Genomic DNA, 14,223 nt, shown 5'->3' on the forward strand with positions numbered 1-14,223 from the left:
AAGTGAGAGCAGCAGAATTTAGAAATAATGCGACACAAAAAGCAAGAAAACAAAAAATCATGTGTTCAGTAGTGCAGAAGAGCACAAGAGAAGAAAAGCAAGTATAGACAAAGCCAAATCAAAGAGCCCTAGATGTCCGGCTAACTACAAAAGGAAATGTTCAGTGTTACATATAGAAATGCTGGAGGATATACATGGCGAATACTCGGCTCTGGACTACCAGGAATACTTAACCTATTTAGAAGCACTAATAGAGCCATTAAAATTTACAGGAGAAGGGTGAAAGTGGATGGTTGTCAACCACCTAAGAAAAAGATGAGTTATAGCTATTTTTACCTCTGAAGTCTTGTGATGATGGTAGTAGAGAACCATTACCTGTAATTGCATGATGAAAAAGATTTATGTGGATACTGGGATTTTCCAGTATGAAGCGGATTGAGAAGATCTACAGGAAGATTGTCAAGGAGTCTTTGACTTTTCCAGTTAAGGAGAGTCGTGGTGGACAAAGCAACGGCAAAGAGACAGTGCATAAGGAGCTTGTCGAGTGGCATATTGAGTCCTTCAGACCAAGCCAGCCACAATATCGTCGACGTAAACAGTCCAGGCGTGAGATATTTACCTAGAGAAGCCACTGTTCAGTTCATGCTCAATGATTTTAAGAAAAACTATCCAAATTAAAAATATTCACGTGCTTTTTATGCCGCTGTGATGCATACCACTAACGTATATTTGAGAATGATAAGCCACAGAGTGATACATTTGAGTCTTGTGACACTATGAAAAAAGCAGGTAAAAATTAGCATCTAATTGAATCAGACAAGGAGGAGACAAGGAGGTAATGGACAACTATAAGCAAATGGCACGAAAGGCACAAAAGTAGCTAATAAAAGAGGAGTTCTGTGAAATCAGGAAGTGTTCCAAGATCGCGCATTGTATAGTGTGGCATGAAACCATTTACGGCAGAGCTGCTTTTGATGTGGTCTCAACCATATATAGTCTAATGAATGATCTGCAAGAAGTGAAAAAATTTCTTTTGTGGTGTGACAATTGTTCAGTCCAAGATTAAAGTTGGATTATGCTTAGTGCCCATGTTTGCATCATGAATCAGAGTTGGGGACCGACACCATCAGACTGAAGTACCTTACCAAGGGTCAAACACATATGACAGTAGACACTACCTATTGTTGCATTGAAGAGAAATTAAAAAATCGGGCTATTGTCGAGTATATGAGGTATCTAGTAACCCTGATGCAAAATTTTAGAAAAAAAGGCACTCAAATGAAAATTCTGGGCACGGCATATTTTGTTTGGAAAAATGAAAGAGCAACAAAAAGTGCCTCTAAAATGAATCGGTCGTGCTGAAGAGAATTGTCCAGGCTAATTTTCAAAAGGGTCAGAAAGACCTACTTTATGATTTCGACGACACTTTACAACGTTTTGGCTTTCTCAAACAGAACAGGCATAAAATGTTTGCCATAGAACTTCAAGGGTCCAAGAGAGATTAAAAAAAGAAAAAACAAAGAATTCTGAGACAGTCCACACACATTTCTGATGAGTGGAATAATCAATTTTGGCTTAACTTGCAAGTGAAGGAAGAGTCAGCTGATCTAACTGTGTGTTTTGAAGGATTTCAAGGCTATAATATTCAGACAACAATCAAATAAGTTACTTACCATTCATTTCTTTTCATACATTCGAGCATAAGTAACCTAAGCAGAATTTCATACTAGCCAACATACTAGCAAACATTTTTTTTTCCGTTCTGGAATACGAGGAGCTTAAACTTGTTACCCATTATTTAAACATCATCCATTTGGCGTGTCTTGTGCAAGTAAATTTTTCAGTGTTCTAAAGGGATTGTGCCAATTACTTATTCCTTATATTTTACTTTTGTATTATTCGAAGTTATACCGGTAGGTTTTGCCTATGATTCAGTTCCTTATTATTTACTTTTGTATTACTTGAAATAAAAGAAGTATATGATCTGAAATCTTGGAATACAAAGAGAAAGAAGAGTCTATGAACAGGTAGAGTTTGGCGAAAAAAAGTTTCAGAGTACTTTGACGAAACAATGGTCTCCAGGAAATTGGGCACCAAAAGGAGTTTCAGACACGCCTGCTGACCCTTGGCTCGTCATTGCCTTATGAGTACATGCCTCTCTTATTCCTAATGTGCCCTAATTTAAAACGACGAGTTTCCCAAAAATAGTGGGGATATGTCCAAATTCTCTTCATACAGGCCAATTACAGTTGTTTGGAACCTATCCCGTCAGTACAACACGATTTTTTATATTTCATGGATGTAGCTACGATCTAAACTACAGAAGATGCAATGTTCACGGTTAATCGGTTAAATCATGACGAACTAAACAATTGTCGCAAATTTGCTTCAAATTTGGCATTAAGGGACTTATCACGATTAACAAAATTCGGTTTTAATGGGTAACCCAATCCCTCTCTGAAATTAGTTGGTCATGTTTCATAGGGGGTGGCTAGGACTGATTTCATAAGTGCCACAGTTTTATCGGATTATGTCTAACTTCAAGAGAAGCATTTCCAACATTTTGAGCTTGAGCTTAGTCCACAACTCAATTGTAAATATTTTTGGTATCTCGAAAAACACGGTCCATTAGAAAGTTTATCGCAATTGCGCCAAAGTCAGTATGAGAATTTGGTCTTATATTTTGCACGCTTCACACAAGGATTGTCCCAAACTCTTTTACGCGTAGCTATACGAACGCCGAAAAACGGTACTGAATTTATATCAGAATATTTTAACGCATGGACAATTTCGGCACAAAAAATATTGAGTGCTACAAGATCCTTTTCACACCCAAATGTTAGTAAGCAAAATGACACTTTTATCTTACTTAGTATAAAATCCAGGTAACTTTGGTATAAGGCGGTGGTAACTCTTTTTTTATCTCATTCTTTGCGCCAGTTGTGTTCAGAAAGACTAAAGAATAGAGCTTGGAAAGGGACTGATAGCTGGATTTTGAGGGGATTACTACATGCAGCTTCATCGTCGACTAACACTGAGCTACCTCTTGTATCGAAATTCACGAAAAAATGATCTATGTCAAAAGTTGAGCCGGATACCCGGTGACTAAACGTAAGCTGATTTTCTTTATGTACTTGAGTATAAGACGGAGAAAAACTATATTAAAATCTAGAAAACAGTCTACGATTTTGTGAGCTACAGTTTAAGTCCCCGCATACTATTTTGTTGCTCTGATGCTTCGTTAACAACCTGCTAAGGCGTGAACAAGCTCGTCTAAATTTGGGTTCAGACTTTTGGTTCCAGTAGTATCTTGGCAAATAAACGTTCACGAGAACAAGGCTTATTCTACAGGCAAACTTCACAGCCATAGAAAAACTGACAGGCATCAAGTTAATTACCTATTCAGATAATTACTGACAATGACAGTGAGGCCTCCGCTTGGACGACCCACTGCCAAGGACCTCTTGGCAGGGTGAAACAGGTAAGTCTTATTTGGCACTTGATTGAAAATATTCATATTTTCGCTCTTAAGCAGGTCATTTTGGACGCGTTCAATGTCACGTTCCGAGATTCAATCATACCGAAACTGCAACTTAGCCAAGTTTTGCCCACATATTTTAAGAGAATATATCGATAAACTTGTCACCATTATTTTGATGATCACTTTTAGAGCAGAATAACTAAGGCAAAATGCAGGGTGATTTCCACTGTTCCATGGTTTCCAGCACACATAACGCATTTTGGTTTAAATTCGGTACAGTCCTTTGTAATAGGGCCAAGCGACAGACATTTATAGCAGAATTTTGGCACAGACTGGAAATGTTCGATTTGAAGGACATGTGGCCCATCTTTAGACTGTTTTAAGCTGCGGCATCAATGGAACCCTTATCCTTGAGCCGGAGTTTGACGGAGAGGGAGTTCACAAGATGTTTCAATTCGTCACCAGAGGGGCATACGAGCTAAACTTGAGCCTCGGTAACATCCTTAGGAATGTTCTTTGCGACGGCCTCAAATCTACGCTCTCGGATGACGATTCTTTAAAGCACTGTAATTTAAGAAAATTGAAAATTTCTATTTCTACTCCAGGTTTTTAATTTTCTGTTTTAAGTCATTAACGGTACAACGCTAGGAATTCTTAGAGATTCTGATTATCAAACGTTAGCAACAATTGTCTTTTACCTCGAGAGAGTACCATTCCTAGTGAACTTGCTGATAATATCTTTTTCTTAGGGCGAGGCACACATGCCTTGAATTATAATTTGGCTTACCAAGAACATTCAGGATCTGATATAACCCAATGATAGATGCTCCAGCAAAAAAACGGAGGACAAAGAACATTTCCGGGTTAACTGAGAAAGCGGCAGCAGTTTGCGCTATAGCGGCGATTGTAACAACAACTATTAAGGTTTTAAGTCTACCAATCCTAAAAGAAAAAAGTCAATTTTGAAAACAAGTAAAAAACAAAGGTCAAAAGGTACATGGTGATAAAGTAAAGGGCAATCCTTCTCGGTAGTTACGGGACCCTTAGGGAACAGATATTTCCTTACAAACGGCATGTACCTTTTTTAAAAATGATTTTTAAGCTGATTCTAAACATCTAAAATACATTTTGTCGATGCTTTCCCGTCAGGGGCGAAATTGATGTTAATAGAAACTAAACATTAAAACTCACCATTTCTACATCCTTTTTATTGAGGGTCCATGCCATTAGAACAGGTAACAATCTGGCCTTTGCAAACAGCCGTTGTAAAGAGCCATGTTCATTCAACGTATTGTTTTTCCCTTGTCATTTTGTATCCAAAACAGGGATGGAAAAACTTGGAAGGGTATTAGTTTGATCGAAATTGAATTTAATGACATTTTAATGAACCAAATATGATCAAGGATAAACAACCCTGTCCAGTTGCCTTTTTTGCTACCCACCCCCTCTGACGCCAAAAACATTCGATAAAAGTTTTTAGACAAGCATTTCCCTCAGAATAACAAAGTGGTGGAACAAATTTGGCACCTGGAAAAATGGGATCTCCACAACCCTTGGGGAAAGGGAGGTAAATCAATAAATCACACAAATTGTCAACTGTTTAGAGATAGGTTTTATAGTAGAAATGGAGGGTATGTCCGATCTTGCACCATTTTTCTCTGGTATAAGAGGACCATGAATTTAATTGGTGGAAGAGGAAAGTCATTAGTGGTCCTGGAAAAAGGACGAATTTTTCCTAATGTAAGTTATTAAAATGTTGCGTAAATTGTTTTGCCAAGAGGAGTCTCACTACAAAAATTGATTGGTTTAGGAGGCAAATTTTCCTCAAAATAGGACCAAAGCTAGGCCATAAGAGCCACTAGCAAATCCAGGGGTCTGGGAGCCCTGCCCCCAACATCTATTCTGGTGCCTCTTTTCGCTGTTTTATTTTCTTTTTTCACTCTTTTTTAGAATAAGTTCGTCTATTTGTTCAATTATTGGCACCTTTGTCACTTTGAACCCCCCCCCCCAAAAAAAAAAATTGCTCATTGGCGCCTTTGTCACATTGCCCCCTCCTAGATTTTGCTCTATATTCGCACCTTTTGAGAACTTTCTTTTGCGTTTGATCGAAACTTTTATACTTAAGTCCTTGGCCTAAGGAGCACCAAATGCATATAGAATAACTGAAATTGAGCATTGCTTCATCCAAAACTAGGGTCTGAAAAAAGGCCAGAAAACTCTTTATGAACGGCTTGATACATGAAATCACAAGTCCCTTGGTGATGGAGTACCTAATAAAATTATTTTGTGGACGTGTGAATCCCCAAAAATGGGACGCTAGAAGGGCCCGTTCATGTTGCAAGCCCTGGGCCAACTCATAAAAAAGCAGAAAATAATTGACTTGCCTGAAAACTAAGTCCTTAAAAGGCCAAAACCGCCTTTTCGGAACAAATATAAATTTAAAGCTGTAAGTTCCAGGTCTAAATAGACCCTAATATACACGAAATATATTAGGTTGGAAGCAAGTCCCCCTCCAAAATTGACACGCACAAAGGACCATTTTTTCGGACTGGCTTGTAACTTTAAAGAATCGTTACTGGGCCAAGAGGGCCATACATTTGTAACGGGAAGGGGAGACTTGTTAAAGAGGCAAGACACGGGCCTATAAAATTTTTCACCTTGATAAGTAGGAAACTTACGATCGTAAGTCCTTGAGCCAAGTGAGGCCTGACAGGGCCAAAGTAGCCTCCATTGAGACAAAAAATAAGAAAACTGATCTGGTTGTATTTATTTGCGATGTCTGACTTTTAATATTTGAGACGACACACTAAATTTTTTTTGTAAATGTGCTTATTTTAAACAAACAAAAATATACAACAAAATAGAGTATGAGCAACATGAATAAAAAAAAAAATAAATAAAGCACAATTTTTTCAAATGAAAGTTAAGACTGAGGATAAAACTTAAAACGTAGCAATAATCGTCCAATATGTAAAGAGGACTACCCCAGTTGACGCACATGCTCAGCACTAAAATTTGATTTCTTATTTCGGCGTATTCTGAGCGATTGCTCAGATACAAGAGCTATTTGACTGAACCATAAAACTTTTTTAAACTGTCCATGTCAATGAACGACCAGCAAAAAAGAATTTTACTAGCAGTAAAAACACAATTTTGAAAAAGTTCACCTATAAAAAAAGTAAATAATCAAAATATTTACTTAAAATTAGATTAGAATACAAAAATTTCAAACTGTTAAGTTGTAAATTATTTGTGAAAAGTTATAGTTACAAAGAAATTCGTATAGCAATAGAAAAGGAGGTGGAGAAATGGTAGAATGAGGTACGATCTTAATGAAAATGATCAGATTCAGCAAATCAGTGAACCCAAGAGTTTGTGTTTAATTTTTCTATCTACAAAAAGATGGAATTTTGTATTGTCCAAGGATCCAATGATTTTTTCTTCTCAACTACATATTAAGTTTCTCAGATTAATATGGAGAGGAGGAGGTAATTTAAACCCAAACACATTTATTTGAAAAATATTTGGATAATGGGTTCAAACCAATACAAGAGCAGCAGCTTTCCTTTGTGCGGGAATATTTGAATGTAAAATGAAAAACTTGCTTTTTGTCTCACTGTTGTTACTTCTGTCTAACAGTTCGTGGTAACCAACTATTGTAAGGAGCGACCTCGCTCAATAGTAACCAAAACTCTAAAAATTGGAATTTTTGTAACAATAGTTACATCAAAGAATCGAATCTTAATGCTGATTTTAAATATATATTTTTAGAAAATAGGGGAAACACCCCATAAAAGTTATAGAATCTTAACGGAAGTCACACCATCAGATTTAGCGTATCAGAGAACCCTACAGTAGAAGTTTCAAGCTCTTATCTACAAAAATATGGAAATTTGTATTTTTTGCCACAAGATAGGTCACGGATGCGTGTTTATTTGTTTTTCTGTTTTTTTGTTGTTGTTTTTATTTCCAGGGGTGATCATATCAACACAGTGGAATGTTGCGAGAAGGGTCATTCTAACAAAAATTAAAAGTTGTATGCCCTTTTTAAGTGACCACAAAATTGGAGGGCACCTAGGCCCCCTCCCACGCTCATTTTTTCCCAAAGCAACCCAATCAAAATTCTGAGATATCTATTTTATTCAGCATAGTTGAAAACCTAATAACTATGTCTTTGGGGACGACTTACTCCCCCACAGTCCCCATGGGAGGGGCTGCATGTTATAAACTTTGACCAGTGTTTGCATGTTGTAATGGTTATTGAGAAATGTACACACGCTTTCAGGGGGACTTTGTTGGTTGGGCGGAGAGGGGTTGAGGGGAGGGTTTTATGCGGGGGAACTCTCCATGGAGGAATTTGACATTGTGGAAAAAATTTCCATGAAGGAGGCGAAGGATTTTTTCGCATTTTTCTAAAAAACAATGAAAAAATAAATATGAAAAAGTTTTTTAACTGAAAGTAAGGAGCAGCATTAAAACTTAAAACGAACAGAAATTATTACGCATATGATTGGTTCACCTCCTCCTAATACCTTGCTCTTTACGCTAAAGTAATTTATTAATTTGAACTATTTATTATACGGCTTTTGTGATTCAGGGGTAATTTTTAAGGAATTTGGACAAAATTTAAGCTTCAGCGTAAAGAGGGAGATTTTGACGAGGGGGTGCACCCCCTCATATACGTAATAAAAGCAAACGAACATAGAAGCTCGTTACGTAAGCTAATTCGTAAGTTACGTATATTTTTACTAGTAAAAACGTTCGTAAAAAATTAAAAGCTATAGTTACCTTTTTAAATAGCCAAAAAATTAGAGAGTAACTAGGCCTACTCCCCCGCTCCTTTTTTTCTCAAAATCGTCCGATCAAAACTATGAGAAAGCCATTTAGCCAAAAAATAAACTACTATGTCATATTGCCAATTTCCTTTAAATTACTCATTTGCTGAGAGCCAAAATCAAAACACGCATTAATTCAAAAACATTCAAAAATTAAATAGGAAAAAGTTTTTTTTTAACTGAAAGTAAGAAGCAAAACTAAAACTTAAAATGAACAGGAATTACTCCGTATATGAAAGGGGCTGTTCCCTCCTCAAGGCCCCGCTCTTTACGCTAAAGTTTTTACAATTTTAAAAAGCGTATTTGAGAGAAAGTGTTAAACTTTAGCGTAAAGAGCGGGGCGTTGAGGAGGTAAAAGCCCTTTCATATACGGAGTAATATCTACTCGTTTTAAGTTTTAATTTCGCTCCTTAATTTCAGTTAAAAAAAATTGCTTTTTTTATTTAATACTCTCTAAAACCCTATATAGAACAAGAGCTAGGAGCTCAAATGGCACTTGTGACGAGGCCGGAAGAGCCAATAGCCAAGAGCTCATATGGTATGAGCTCTAGCAAAATGGTAAAAATCAATAGATTGATTTAAAAGGAAAATCAGAGGCTTAATGCCGGTCAGGATTTAAAATAAGTGCTCTGAGTCACGAGGTTGTTTCTAACTATCAAAATTCATTAAGATCTGATCACCCACTCGTAAATTTTTTACTCATCTTTTTCTAATTTTTCTTCTCCCTTTAGCTCCACAGATGGTCTAATCGGGAAGAACGACTTTATCAAGTCAATTTGTGCATCTCCCTGACACGCCTACCGATTTTCATCGTCCTGGCACGTCCAGAAGCACCAAACTCACCAAAGCAGTGAACCCCACCCCCTAAATCTCCCAAAGAGAGCGGATCCAGTACGTTTACGTCAATCATGTATCTACGACATTTGCTTATTCTACCCACCAACTTTCATCCCGATCTCTCCATTCTAAGCGTTTTCCAAGATTTCTGGTTTCCCCCTCCAACTCCCCCAATGTTGACAGATCTGGTTGGGATTCGAAAAAGAGCTATGAGAAATGAGTTCCTTCTAAATATCAGATTTCATTAAGATCCGGTCACCCGTTCTTAAGTTAAAAATACTTCAGTTTTTCCAATTTTTCCAAATCATCACCCCCAGCTCTTCAAAGAGAACGGATGCGTTCCAATTATGTCAGTCACGTATCTATAACTTGTGCTTATTCTTTCCATCAAGTTTCATTCTGATCTTTCCACTCTAAGCCTTCTCCAAGATTTCTGTTTTCCCCTCCAATTCCCTATGTCCCAGATCCGATTCAAATTGAAAATGGAGCATCTGAGACATAAGATCCTTCTATATATCAAGTTTTATTAAGATCCGATCACCCACTCGAAAGATGAAGAAACCTCAATTTTCAAGTTTTCCTAGAAATCCGGTTTCCCCCACCAACTCCCCCCAATTTTACTGGATATGACCACCGGATGTGACTCCCCCCCCCCCAATGTCAATGTCATTGTTTGGGATTTTAAATAAGAGCTCTAAAGCACAAGACCCTACTAAATATCGAACTTCATTAAGATCTGATCACCCATTCGTAAGTTACAAATACCTCATTTTTTCTAATTTTTCCGTGTAACCCGCCCCCCAGCTCCACCAAAGAGAGTGGAACCGTTCCGATTATTTCAGTCACGTATCTTGGAAATTTTTTATTCTTCCCACCAAGTTTCATCCTGATCTCTCCGCTTTAAGTATTTTACAAGTTTTCCAGTCCCCCCCCAAATCCCCCAATGACGTTGGATCCAGTTGGGATTTAAGATAAGAGATCAGAGTTACAAGGCACATCTAAATATGAAATTTCATTAAGATCTTATCACTCCTTCGTAAGTTAAAAATACCTCATTTTTTCTAATTTTCAGAATTAACCCTCCCCTCCCCCAACTCCCCCAAATAGAGCAGATCCGTTCCGGTTATGTCAATCACGTATCTAGAACTTCTGCTTATTTTTACCACCAAGTTTCATCCCGATCCCTCCACTCTAAGCGTTTTCCGAGATTTTAGGTCCCCCACTCCTCTACATGTCATAGGATCCGGAGCGGATCTGGTCTGGTAATGTCAGTCAGGTATCTTGGACTTGTTTTTTTCCCACCAAGTTTCATCCTTATCACTCCGCTTTAAGGGTTTTCCAAGATTTCCGTCCCCCCCCAATGACGCTGGATCCGGTCGGGATTTAAAATATGAGATCTGAGTTACGAGGTCCTTTAAAAGAGAAATTTCATTAAGATACGATCACTGCTTCGTAAGTTAAAAATACCTGATTTTTTTCTAATTTTTCAGAACTAACCCCCCCCCCCCAACTCCCCCTAACAGAGCGTATCCTTTCCGGTTTTGTCAGCCAAGTATTTAGAACCTCTGCTTATTTTTACCACCAAGTTTCATCCCGATCCCTCCACTCTAAGCCTTTTCAAAGATTTTAGCCCCCCAAAACCCTCAATGTCACTAGATCTGGTTGGGATTGAAAATAAGAGCTCTGAGACACGATATCCTTCTAAATATCAAATTTCATTAAGATTTGATCACCCATCCGTAAGTTAGAAATGCCTTATTTTTCTATTTTCCCGATTTAACCGTTCCCCCACTCCCCCCAGATGGTCGAATCGGAGAAACAACAATTTCTAATTTAATGTGGCGTGGCTCCTGATACGCCTGCCAAATTTCATCGTCCTAGCTTACCTGGAAGTGCCTAAACTAGCAAAACTGGGACCGATAGACCGATAGACCGACAGACCGACAAACCAATAGAATGTGCGATCGCTATATGTCACTTGGTAGATACCAAGTATCATAAAAACAAATATACTAAGATGCACTCAAGTGAACTTTCATTTATTCGAGAAGCACTTTGATAAACGAAACAGTATTGAAAATATGTTCTCTTTTCTTGAAAGCAGAAGTTAAAGTTTAGCGCAATGAGCGGAGATCTTAGAGAGCCGTAGCTTCCCTCGTATATAGAGTAATTCATTAAAAAGCATTTCCACAAAATGAGTTTTTAAAAATCTAGAGAGTTAGTATTTTACTGAAAAAATTCAAATGATTGTGCATTGTCAATTTAATATCAATATGGTGATATTTATTCCTTAAAACTTAAATTAATTTTTGGATTCTTAAAGTTATTACAGTAAAAAAATTTAAAAGAACTTTTTCCTAAAAGTTTCTACTTAATGCATTAGTTTCATTAGTTTCAGTAACCGTAGAAGCAGCATTAAGTTGTATACTCACAGTATCTTCAGGCTAGTTCGAAATCCGCATACTATAAAGGTGTATAGGTGAAATTTTCCGAGAATGTTTCTGTTGTACGAATGGAAACCTGCTATCCCTATGCAGGCTGTCAAAAGGGCGTTTTCAACAATATCTTAGGAACAGTTTCGTGTATGAAACTAAAACTTACAGCACACTACGTTTATCAATCAGCCTTTTTTCTTAGGCAAATCAATATACGTCTAGTCTCTATAACGGTTCTGGGCATAGTAAATGACGGTAAAACTTTTTGTTTTCAGACACGAAATGGCTGTAAAGCATGGAACTATTGGGTGATTAAGAGTTGGGAGTATGCCTTTACTTGAGGTGGTCCTCTGAAGGTTTTTTCCTGGCCCTCGTAGGTTTTTAAACCAAACTCCTGAACCCAAAGTCCTGATTTTGCAGGGACCATGAATGTTTTTTAAAGAGCAACCAAGGAATCTTGATTTGGTGGGGCTCAGAAGGTTTTTTAAACACTCAAAGAAATTTTGAAGTAACAATCAAATCCTATTGCATAACAATCAAAGTAAACATTCACCATTACGTAATTAACACATGGATCTCTTAAAAAACCCGCCCTATTACATAACAGCCAAAAAATCCCGATTTGACGGGGCCCTGATGGTTTTTTAAGAACCCGAAGAAACTCTGGCGTAACAATCAAACCCTATTGCATAACAACCAAAGTAAATATTTCCTCTTGCGTAAAAGACAGATGTATCTTTTAGAAAACATTTCCTATTACGTAACAACCAGAGAAATCTTGATTTGGCGAAGCCCTAAAGGCTTTTAAAAGAACAATCAAGGAAATCATAATTTGATGGGGGCCCTAAAGATTTTTCTAAGAATCAAACAAACTATTCCGTAAGAACCAAAGAAATTCTGATTTGGTGACCCCTGAGGGTTTTTTAAACACTCAAAGAAACTATGACGTAACGATTAAACCCTATTACCTAACAACCAAAGTAAACATTCCCTGTTACGTAAGAGACACCTCCACCTTGTAGAAAACATTCACTATTACATAACAACCAAAGTAAACCCTCCATATTACTTAATTAACGCATGCATCTCGAAGAAACATTCCCTATTACGTAACATACACCTGCTGGCTGCCGTCGGAATGGAAAGATAGGGATATCATGAGAATCGTGGGATAGGAATGTCATGGGAATGGTTGGATATGTGTGTCAAAGTGATGGAGGAATATGTGTGTCATAAAAAGCAGTGAGAGGGTACTACCCACTTTTTTCAATCCATATAATTTGAACAGTAATTGGCAAATGAAGTACTTGAAAGTACAAAGTGACTATATTCATTGAAGTCTTCAATGTTTTCAGGAAAAACCAGCTTGAAGGTTAGTGCATAAAGTTGAGTTGAAGGAGTTGCTTTATTACACATTGGGTAAATGCAATATATTCTAAATGGTTTAATTTCAATTTTTTTCACTTAAAGTAGACTTTCGTTTTTTATCTCATATGATTTGAAGGAAAAGCCCATATTCGTCAAATTAAACTTACTTGTCTGCAATTGCTCCAAATGAAATCGATCCAAAAACCATACCAATCATGTATGCAGATGCTAAAACAGGCTCAATCCAGGCTTTTTCACAGACAAGGTTAAACTAAAAGATAAATTAACAAATAACTTTAAAAAAATTAAAAAATAACTGTTCAATAATATTGTTTTAAATTTTTATTAAAACAGTTAGTGTTTTCTTATAATTATAAATTATTTTTAATAATTAGTTTTTTATCCATTTAAAAAGTGGAGCTGTGAGAAAGAGTCAAACTTTAGCGTAAAGATTGGGGCGTTGATGAGGAGACAACCCCTTTCATGTACGGTATAATTTCTGTTCGTTTTAAGTTTTGATGTCGCTCCTTACTTGCAGTAAAAAAAAACTTGCTTTTTTTATTTAATCCATCAAATAAAAACATATCTGTGATTATTTGGGGATGATTTGCTTTTGGTTTGGCCCCGGATAGATGACAAAAAACTTCCATTTATGTGACCTATCATCCTTCATCTGTATACTACGACCTACCGTCATATCTATCATAATGACGGGTAGTATAATATGACAGAGTCCTATCGGGGGTTTCTTTTTTTTGAGGGGCGTACAAAAGTATTTTTGGGGGGGTTTACAAAAACAAACTAAAAAAGTATCAAAATTTGCCTATTTCATTCTTGTTACGTTTTTGCGAGTCGGGCGGGTAAACATTTCGGGGGGAGGGTCAAACCCCCTAACCCTCCCTTTGGATACGGGCCATGCCCTGTGATTTGGGACTGAACCATATTTTTCGTTCATCTTAGTATTTTATCTACGGTTATTCAAAATAGTAACTAAAACAATCGAGGAAGGGCTAACTCTAACGGAAATCAAAAGTTCTTGTGCCTGTTTGAGTGACCAAAAATGTTGGAGTGTAATGAGCCCCCTCCCAAGCTCATTTTTCCTCAAAGACATTTGAACCAAATTTTAAGATAGTAAATTTATTTAGCATAGTTGAAAGCTTCAATAACTATGGCATTAGTGATGACATCCGCCTCCATAGTCCCCGGAGAAAGGGCTGTATGTTACGAAATTTTGCCTATATTGTTCATATTTAGTATCTGCTATTGG

At 37.2% G+C, this 14,223-nt stretch overlaps 1 protein-coding gene across 1 annotated transcript in view; it reads right to left on the reverse strand.

Moving 5' to 3' along the window:
* LOC136043834 (organic cation transporter protein-like) overlaps nt 1-14,223 on the reverse strand; it is a 72,674-nt gene that overhangs the window by 45,744 nt on the left and 12,707 nt on the right. Inside the window, exons 3-4 of the mRNA XM_065728769.1 lie at nt 13,124-13,227; nt 4,269-4,423 (exon numbers count right to left, since the gene is read on the reverse strand). Coding sequence (XP_065584841.1) covers nt 4,269-4,423; nt 13,124-13,227 — 259 coding nt within the window. The remainder of the gene's footprint in view (nt 1-4,268; nt 4,424-13,123; nt 13,228-14,223) is intronic.

This window comes from Artemia franciscana, chromosome 2 (assembly GCF_032884065.1).
Source record: "Artemia franciscana chromosome 2, ASM3288406v1, whole genome shotgun sequence".
Lineage (NCBI taxonomy): Eukaryota > Metazoa > Arthropoda > Branchiopoda > Anostraca > Artemiidae > Artemia > Artemia franciscana.